This window comes from Polyodon spathula, chromosome 6 (assembly GCF_017654505.1).
Source record: "Polyodon spathula isolate WHYD16114869_AA chromosome 6, ASM1765450v1, whole genome shotgun sequence".
Taxonomy (NCBI): Eukaryota; Metazoa; Chordata; class Actinopteri; order Acipenseriformes; family Polyodontidae; genus Polyodon; species Polyodon spathula.
The window spans coordinates 42,051,221-42,061,438 of NC_054539.1; the positions used below are offsets into that span (position 1 = coordinate 42,051,221).

General features: G+C 42.4%; 1 protein-coding gene across 1 annotated transcript; it reads right to left on the reverse strand.

Annotated features, from left to right (window-relative positions):
* Positions 1-6,548: 6,548 nt before the first annotated feature.
* LOC121317677 (CD276 antigen-like) lies at positions 6,549-9,798 on the reverse strand. Its single transcript, XM_041253838.1, has 3 exons — positions 9,546-9,798; positions 7,544-7,840; positions 6,549-6,661 (listed from the first exon to the last, which is right to left on the reverse strand). The coding sequence occupies exons 1-3, from the start codon at positions 9,796-9,798 to the stop codon at positions 6,549-6,551; spliced, it is 663 nt and encodes a 220-aa protein (XP_041109772.1).
* Between the last annotated feature and the right edge of the window lie 420 nt (positions 9,799-10,218).

Here is a 10,218-nt window from a genome sequence, read left to right on the forward strand (position 1 = left end):
TATTTTATGTCGATATTGAACAAAATCCCTGTCATGGGAAAAGCTCTAATTCCCAGAATGCATGTGTGTTATTTGTGTCCTTTATCAGGAAGTGCAGCATGGAAAAGTGTGCAAAAAACATTAATCTATGTTTACAAATGCATAGCCTATAATACCATTAAAATCAAATACATGTTTAGCAAAGCGGGTGCACTTTTCATATACAAAATGTGAGATTTACAAAGTCATGGCAATACATATTAGATAAGATGTACTGGGAATTATTTTGTTAGCTCTGTTTACTTTAAATTCCCTTCTCTGCATTTGAACCCCACGGCTGTCCACAGCAACAAAACAGAATGTTTCCACTGTTCGCCTGAGCGGTGAATGGGGCTATCTGGTCAGGTTTTGTATCACACTCGATGTAGCCAAATTGGCTACAAAGACAGTGTGTCGTCACACCAGGAGGTGTTTAAGCTCTTTGTTTACAGCCATGATGAAACATGTGGAGCGTGAAATATAAAAATAAAGAAACCCCCCACAAATGTTCCTACATGCCAGGAGCTGCCTGGGTTATTAAGGCATTTTACGATATATTATTTTTTTACATTAATTGGATCTTGAAGGCTGTCTAAAATCATATGCAGTATGATTATAATATAATAACAATGAAAGTTATGGACTGCTTTGTTGTAAACAGTGTTACCATGTAATAAATGACAATATAATACAATAAATTGTTTAACTTTTTTTAGGCATTGTATGTATGTTTGTCTTTAAATGATTATGATGAAATATGGAGCAAAAAAGGGGATGTTTCTCTTTTTTCAAAAACATAGCACTTAAACAAGAATCGAAACCAACATCATGAGTATTTTCACAGCCAAAAAAATAGTAGTACACATCACGTTTCCCCCCCAATGTGAAATTCAAAATCACATTTTTTAATCTACAACCATATAGTGCTTTTTGAGACATTGAATTTGGTGTTTAAAATTGTAAATAATATGCTGCACGTGACTGGTTAAACCAGTGTTTTGTTAATGTTTTATAACAGCTTCTCTTCTGTGTAGAGAAAGTCATTTTGAGGAGTATAGTCACCCTGACATCTTGTTGTCGTTAAATTTTGATTCAGTATAACGGCTTCGTCCAACGCAAATCATGACACAAGCCAATTGCATATTGAGATATCTTTGCATGCAGAGATGGGTTTACTAAGTTTTGTATATTAACAGTTGTGATACAAAATGCAGTGTTATGAAACAAGTTTGCTTGATGAATAAAAACAAATTAAACATTTTCATTACGTCTCCTGTGTTTGTGTGTGACCGAACTGTTGTAAAGCAAATTATTTTCTGAATACTGTATTTTTTTTTTCGAATTTAAGACACCTTTCAAAGAAGTGTCGTTGGCTTTCTGAAGAATTAGAAGAGGAGCTTTTGCAATTACAGCATTTAGTTATTTTAGGTGTTCCTCACGTACACACCATATTGATCTTGAGATACTTACAGTATTCCTGCCTTTCTTACCTCTTGTGTAGATTACTACCTTGCTGTCCTATTTGACCATTACTACAGTTGAAATTCTGCTGACTCAAAACACATCACTCTCCTCACCTGTGGTACAGTTATTATAGGCTATACATTTCAGGGACTGATTTTGAAGATTGTATTTATTAATTTAAAAAGCTCTGCATGGATTGAGCTAAACATTACTGTCTTCTAACAACACTGTCTTATTTTCCAATTCCTTTTGTTTGGAACACAATTTTCTTTGGGCATGGCACCATCTAGCGAATGTTCAATGTAATGTTAATGGAAAATAATAATTTTAAAAAAAGAACAAATATATGTATTCAGGGAGTATTTTTTTTCCAGTGAAAGGATACACACATATATATTTTCCTGAAAAAAAGCTAAAAAAAAAAAAAAACGATGACGACATCTTAAACTAATCAGATTTAGCACTGAAGGGTGTTTAGACTGGCGGGTTGTGGCGTTTCATCAGTACATTGTATTCCTTGACTGGATTATAGTGCTGAGATCAGGCTGTTTTTAACGAGGCTGTTTATATGGGATTGAGGTAAAACATACTGCTGTTCCCTTACTTGTTTTTCAAGATGGCGCAGGGAAAAGGGCCTTCAGTCACAATGGATGCCCAGAGTAGGGAGACGGCCTGTTTGTGCACAGTTAGTGACGGTACAATAATGTACATTTATTTCTTAACCAAAAATGTAAAAAAAAAAAAAAAAAAAAAATGCTTATAAGATTTCTAACTATAAATATAGATATAGTAACACACAATCTACGACGAGTTTATATTTATATATATATATATTATATATATATATATATTATATATATATATATATATATATATATATATATATATATATATATAATAATTATATATATATATATATAATATACCTCTGTGTAAAGAAGGCGACTTATAATTAGGGCTAATGATTTTCAGTGTTTTCCGCCAACTTTTCACCTTTAAAAATTGAAACAATAAAAGAACAAAATGAGCTTTTAAATCGTAAGCCTTACTTTTTCATTTCAAAGCAGAAGCGACAGCTCCTTATTAATTTAAAGACAGTCCTGCTGCAGAATGATTGGAATAAATTGTGACTCCAGCATAACAAAAAATACTTAATTTTTCATTATCTCTTTAATAAAAGATGAGTCGATTATTAACATGTTGCGTTCTCGTTTCTACGTTCTGCTTGTTCATCAAAACACTAAGGCTTGGCCACCTGAAAAGCCAATTTAGTTGTTTCACAGAAAAAAAAACCTTAATTAAATCAGTTTTACTATTAACACGTTTCTCAGCTGTGATTGACAAACAGGAATTAATTTTTTATTGAATTTTTAAACGAGAGTAGAAAAGTCGAGGTGAAGTATTGAAAAATCAGAAGCCCTTATTATAATACAAAAATTTAAATAAAAAATAAAATTCAAAATGAGCACAACTGATACAAACAAGTTAATCAAATTTACAATAAGCAATAAGCAAACAAAAGCAGCTCTCGGCTACACAGTCAACTTTTTTTTTTTTTTTTAACTCTTTTTAAGACAAGACAGTAAGTTTCAGTTTTTCCTGAAGTTTATTCAAAGACCACAGATCTAAAAAAAAAAAAAAAAATTGGCGACTACTAAAAAAAAAAATAAAAAAATAATAATAATATATATTTATAATGATGTCACAAGCTGGAGATTCTTTTAAGAGTGACATCATTGCTTGATCACAGTCTTTCCTATTCAGAGATTTCATTTCTTTAGAGGCACGGTGCCCAATTGTTTATTTTTTTATAGGTGACCCCAGCAGAGGAGGAGGATTTGGAGAATCTGGATTCAAAGAGTCTGATCCTCATTATGGACAAGCTTCTGAACAGCCCTCCGCCACCCCAGAGAAATGGAAGCTTAAAAACAGCCAAACAAAGAGAAAGAGGAGAAGAAGAGAGTGACGTTGCGAGACGACGAGGACGTGTTCGTGTTCTGCGTCTCCAGCGCGGAGAACGAGGGGGGTGGGGGGGTGGGGGGCTAAGCTTGACCAGGAGGAACCCGACCAGCTGACCCTGCTCCTGATCGACAGAGCAAGGGAGGCTCGGATCCTGGCCAGGGCCCTAGCAAGAGCTGAGATGGAGGCTGAAGGCAAGACCAGGGCTAAGGCCAGAATTGAGGCTGAGACTGAAGCCAAGTCCAGGACTGAAGCGGAGACTGAAGCTAAGGCCATGTTTGAAGCGAAAGCTAAAGATGAGGCTAAAGCTAGAATCAGAGCTAGGCTTCTGCCCAGGCCCAAGGCTGAGCCAGATGCCTGGACTGAGGCTCAGCCAGAGACTGGGAGTGAAGCTCAGAGCAAGACTGGGACTATGGCTAGGAGAAGAGCTAGGCTTCTGCCTGGGCACAATGCTGAGCCAGAGTCCTGGACTGAGGATGTCAAAAGTGAGACTGAACCAAAGGCCAAAATGGAGGCTGGAGCTAGAGCTGAAGCTAAGGCCAGGGTTAAGGCAAGGATCAAAGCCAGGCATCTGGCTAGGCTCCTGGCTAAAGCTACAGCAGAGACCGAGACTGAGACTGCCAGGCCTGAGGCTGATGCTGAGGCCAGGGTTCTGGCTGAATTATGTGCTAAAGCTGGAGCTGAGGCCAAGGCTAAAGGTGTATCCAGGATCAGGGCTCGGCTTACAGAATTTTATGCCCAAAACTCACCGGCGGGCAGCTCCAGTGCCGAACATCCAGATGAGCCTCACGTCAACACAGGGAAGACGGACGTCACCCGCAACAAGCGCCCCACAATCTGTGCGAGGTTCTTCGGGAAAATGTGCTGGAAGAGGAGAGACGAGAAGGTCCAGCGGAAGTGTCCGGTTCCAACAGCAGCCGAGTTCAACTTCTCCCTCAACTGCCATCAACACCAGCAGCAGCAGTAGCAACAGCAGAGGACTAGTGAGGCAAGACACTTTGTAACGGTCACTTTTGCAGTTTTATGTGCAAAATAATTTTGCTCATAAAACCACTGCCGAGACCCCTTGCATGAGCATGAAGAAAAGTTTTACGAAATGGATTCAGAAAACATTTGAGGGAATCCAGAAATGAAAAGCCGCGGCCCGTGAGCCCGTTGAACGCCAAAATCATGGCAGCGGCTTCAGAGCCAGAAAAATGGGCATGGCTTTTAAAATCTCTGTCCACCCCATGATGTGTTTATAGGACTTCTGCTGCTGCTTCCACTTCCTCCTCCTCCTCCTCACCCTCTCCTATTTCAAAAGAATCAAATGTGTATGTGTTCATCTGCTCTATCTTTTCAAGAGGACTTTCGTTGGATTTCACTCCCGTTTCAGGGGATGTAGGCCAACCTGCTTTTGGCTGATTTGATTGGCACCACCCAGCTGCTCAACCTCAAAAAAGTGTGCAGGGCAAGTCATACAGTTGGTAGCGCACATTTGCATCCTGGCTCTGCGAACTGGCCAGTCTTTGTTGGGGATTCCGAAGAGAGCGTCGCGTTGGCGCGGGCGCTCCTGTGGGTTAGGGAAGCAAAACCAGCAGGAACTATTTCTCCTCATCGCACTACAGTGGACCCTACTGGCCAGACGCCCAGTGAGCTCGGGCAGACGCCTGGAGGGCTGGTCTTTGTCCAGCTCGCTGACATCCGCTCTTGAGATCCTTGGCACTGACGCTCCCGTGAGTTAGGGAGGCAAAACTGGCAGGGACTGTTTCTCCATCGCACTACAGCGGACCCTATCGGCCAGTAGCCCAGTGAGCTTGGGTGGACACCTGGAGGGCTGGTCTTTGTTCAGCTCGCCAACATCCTCTCTTGAGATCCTGGGTGTAAAAGAGGAAGCTGGCTTGGTCGTGGGATCAGAGGACGCCCACTGGACCGTCACTTCTGCTGAACTGTGTGGGGCATCGCTGCGGTGAGGGGAGAAAATTATTGGACATTCTAAATTGGGGGAAAAAAATCGGGGAAAAATAATTGGGCATTCTAAATTCATTAAGGAAAAATAAATAAAAGAAGCAGGAGCAGCTCCAGACTGTGGAGAATTTCTTCCTCTCTGCTTCAGGAATCATCCTCGTCGAAAAGATATCACTGAGCATGACGGAGAAAAGAGGTTATTAAAAACAGTGCCATTGAAAACATCGTGCATGTTGCTTGCTTTCATTTATTCAGATATAGCCTAACAAGAACATGTGCATCTGTTTAGTTTCAATGCTACAGTTCAGAAAATCTAATGCCTGGGAATGAGAGGAAGCATCTCAGAGCATTAAAGAACACAGAGCTTACTAGGCTGACCCAACGAGCTGAAGGAGACTTTAAAATGGGTCTCGCTGCTTCTCTTATACCTTCCCCTTGTGATAAAAAAAATGAAGTGGTGTTTCCATGCCAGTCCACTAGATGGCAGTGTTGCTCCATAAAGTCCAGTGTTGAATTCCTACAGAAAGGAACGCATACAAGAAGCCTGGAAGTATATGACTTTTAATAAACATCTGAAACTGTTTGACTCATTCTGAAGACAGGGTTTGGATGCCTCCGAGTTTCAGACGTTATTGAATGCTTCAGGCTTCTGAGGACAATCTGGTAAATAAATAATGTAAATAATATAAAATAATAAGAGACATCAGGCAGCTGAGCAATCACATGCCAATTGCCAAAGCTCTTGCTCTATGTCCCGCCTACAGATTTGCAAATTCATGTTTTGATTGACAGTCCGGCCAGCACTATCTTGCTGCAGTGTGTTTTTTCTAATCCCAGTAGAACGGTTTCACTGCTGGAAATGTGATGTCACTGGCTTCTCTCCCAAACGCAGGCAAACTGCACACTTGTATATACACTGAATTTCCAGATAGAAATGAACTTTCAGAACTCGTCTGCACTCGTGGCTTTAGAGCTCGTCTAATCTCACCGACGGGACAGAATAGCAACGTCAAAGCATCACACAACACTGGCATGTTAAAGAAATCCTGGAGGAGCTGCAGGTCAAGATCCTTCAGGCAGAGCTCCCCTGGTCCCTCCATCTAGTCACTGCAGTAAAAAGGGGGTAGCTGGTCTGGTTTCTGAGCAGAGGGAGGGATCACTCAATCTGTCACAGCTGGTCCAGATCCATAAAGAAACACGCCGATCAACAGCAGCAACACAAGCAGCAGTGAGAATGTGACGGGCAGCCGGCTTCTCTGCTCAATATGAAAGCCTGCAGAAATAGGAGACAAGCACTGACATACTGTACCAACATGGAGCAGTGTGGAGGTGTACAGTGGAAAACTACTGCCCATGAGGGGGTATAGTGTCTGATGGGATTGCACTGAGAGAGGACACTAGATCAACACAAGGGGGTATTCGTTTCTCAAAGCCTGAAGTATACTGTCCAGTCAGTATATTATTAATTAAACTTAAAATCTGCATTCAGCATCTATATAACATTAACTGACCTGTAATCAGAGCTCTGCTGTTATCTTAATGAAATGGTTGTCAACAGGAGCTGCAGAAACAAAGCTCTTTTTTCTTTTCTTTATCTGAGCATGTTGAACATTTATTGGCATTTTCTTTGCAATTTTTTTTTTTTTAACAAGACCAGGCACTTTTACAGTTCATGGCATGACTACTGCACACATCCCTAATCTCAACAGGGTCTGGTAGCAACAGATAAGGAGTCTTCTGTGATCAGCTTCTCACTGAACTTCAGTAAAGAGCTGTTGTGCAGGGCTGCAGCGGAGAGAGAACAGAATCGGACGCTCTGAATTGAGGAGAAAACTCAGTTATAAAACCAGTACAGTCTCGCTGATCCCAGCCCTGCTTGCCTGAGCTGGGCTAGTATCCAAACTATGTTGTTCTAATGAAATGTTCTTGACTGGTTCTGGAGTCTACGGTGATCGGTTTCAATAGGTCTGTGGATGAGATTGCTGTTAAACACAGCAGATATGTGAGCGCCCAGCCCTGATTGTTAAGCACAGCAGCTATGACATCACTCAGCCCTGATTGTTAACCAGAGCAGCTATGAGATCACGCAGCCCTGATTGTTAAGCACAGCAGCTATGTGAGCGCTCAGCCCTGATTTCTCTTCACATGCCCTTACCTGTGTTTGGGTGCAGGGTGACGGCTTGCCTCACTCTCTGCTCCATCACGGAGTGATCCAGCTCAAAGGTGAAGGTCTCTGCTTCATTCACCACCGCATCCAGCTCGCTCCAGATCTGGTACAGCCCCCTGCTATCCAAAGACTGGGTGGTGCGGCTCTGGTTTGTGATGTCACTTCCTGCCGCATTCAGCCACAGCAGTGTGGGCCGGGGATAACCGTCCGCCACCTTGACAATCAGGGTCACATGATCACCGGGGCTAGTCAGGAAAATGGCTAACCGCGGCTCACTGTAAGGGGCTGGACAGACACAGAAACACAGCCAATGAACAAGGGCCCTGGGAACAGCAATGTCTAATCAAGCACAGTGACAGCATGGTAAAGCACAGAGGTCTGGTAAAGCACAGGGAAGCATTGTAAAGCACAGAGAGGTATGGTAAAGCATAGGGAAGCATTATAAAGCACAGAGAGGTGTTATAAATCATAGGTAATCATTGTAAAGCACAGAGAGGTATTGTCAAGTATAGAGAAGCATTGTCAAGTAGAGAGAAGCATTGTCAAGTAGAGAGATGTGGTAAAGCATAGGCAAGCATTGCAAAGCACAGGGAAGCATTGTAAAGCACAAAGAGGTCTGGTAAAGCATAGGGAAGCATTGTAAAGCACAGAGAGGTCTAGTAAAGCATAGGGAAGCATTGTAAAGCACAGAGAGGTCTAGTAAAGCATAGGGAAGCATTGTAAAGCACAGAGAGGTCTAGTAAAGCATAGGGAAGCATTGTAAAGCACAGAAGGGTATGGTAAAATGTATTAAACAAACCATGGTAAACTAACCCTTATAACAGTTTCCCATAGTAAAAGCATAGGAAAGTGTAATAAATCAGAGTGAAAGGCATGGTAAAGCACATTTAAAAACCATGGCAAACCAGAGTAAACTATGGTAAATGCTTAATCATGGGAAAGCTATTAAATTACCATGGAAATTCACAGTGATAAACTTGAATAAGGGTGTTTCCATAGACGTACAGGTTATTATTACAACCAGCACTATTGCAAATCAGTAATGCAGAACCAAAGCAGAAATCATACACATGATACAGACCTGTCAGCGTTACAATGCTAGTTAATGAAGTGTCAGCATTAGAGCTGGGGTGAATAGCCCCCCCCACCGGTCTCCTTTTACAGGCGGTACTGTCTGTAGGAACATGTTGTACAGAAAGCTGTCCGACAGAAGGACTGAATAGGGGAGGACAAAAACGCTTAGGCAAGAGAAGCTGCAGCGGCCAACCTTGTCCATTCTTTCTTTGTCAGGGACGACTGACTCTCGTCTGCAAAGAGACGCTTTTGTTTTTGCAAGTCAGGGTTGGCATCAATTCCTTTTTTATCAGTTCCAATTCCTTTATATATATTGGTTCCTGTTTACCTGCAGACTGACTACCCCTCTCATTCAGTATTGCCGTAAACCTGAAGGCATCTTTACAGGTATACAGATCATCGTTCCTCTTCTGCATCAATAACAATCAGCACTGTCCTTGTGTTGAAATGTGTACAGCTTCAAATGACATGCTAGTATATTTTTTCTTTCTAAAATGTAGTGCGCAATTATTTTCCCCCTGATTTTCTCCCCTGTGTAGAATGTCCAGTCCTTTCTCCCCTCACTGCAGTGATTCCCCACAAACTGCTCAGGAGAACTGAAGGTTCAGTGGGCGTCCTCTGATCCCACGACCGAGCCAGCTTCCTCTTCCACACCCAGGAATTCCAGAGCGGAGGTCAGGGAGCTACCGGCCTCTGGAGGACAAAGGCCAGCCCTGCAGGTTTCCGCTCTTAGCTCACTAGGTGCCTGGCTGGCAGGGTCCACCGTAGCGCGATGAGGAGAAAAAGTCCCATTCCCCTTGAATTACCTGCCATGATATAAGTCAATGACAGGCTAGTTTATAAACACTGACCTGCCACTATGAGCTGCACGTCTTCCCTGGTGCTGTCCTCTTGGTTGGTAACAGCGCAGGTGTACCAGCCCTCATCCTCCCCCGCACCTGTTTCAGTCTGAGGGAGGCGTTCCCAACACTGAGCTGCTCTGGGAACAGCTGGGTCCGATTCCTGTAGGTTTCATTCTGCCAATCCAGCTGGTCTCGACCGTAATAGAAACTGTGGACGACATGATCGACAGGAGGGCGTTGCCAGGTAACCACCAATCTGCTGAGATCAGCCCCCGCTTTATCGGAGAAAGAGCAGCTGAGAGTGACATCACTGCCAGGAGGTGACATCACTGGAGACCAGGGCACCACCACTGCCAATGAAACTAGGAAGGAAGCCAGAGAATGAAGTCATTACATTTTGAATTCAAACTATCTCTCTGCGAGATATCTGTTCATACATACAAAAAAAAAAAGGAAAATGAAAGTAATTGATTTTGTCAACAAGAATCTGGAACTTTAAAAAGCTCCCAATAGAAGGTACTTCTCATAAAATGAACTGGAAAGCATCTCGAATGCCTGCTGGTTAACCACTAGCCACCTATATATTGCAATCATCGGATTAAAAATGAGCTTCCATCGGTGGTTTCTGCTTCCCCCGTTTAACACAATTAAACACGTCTGCAGCATTTGTAGGGCTGTGAAAACATATTTTCACCATCAGTGACTAATCAAACAAAAAAAATATAAATAAATGAATGGAAACAATAG

What these genes read in the sequence shown, in the direction of transcription:
- LOC121317677 (XM_041253838.1), bottom strand. Translation starts at nt 9,798, where the DNA reads ATGTCACCTCCTGGCAGTGATGTCACTCTCAGCTGCTCTTTCTCCGAT. An exon ending in GCGGGGGAGGATGAGGGCTG is followed by an intron (nt 7,841 to 9,545) that starts GTACACCTGCGC and finishes GTGTCTGTCCAG; the next exon opens with CCCCTTACAGTGAGCCGCGG. An exon ending in CACCCTGCACCCAAACACAG is followed by an intron (nt 6,662 to 7,543) that starts GTAAGGGCATGT and finishes CTATTTCTGCAG; the next exon opens with GCTTTCATATTGAGCAGAGA.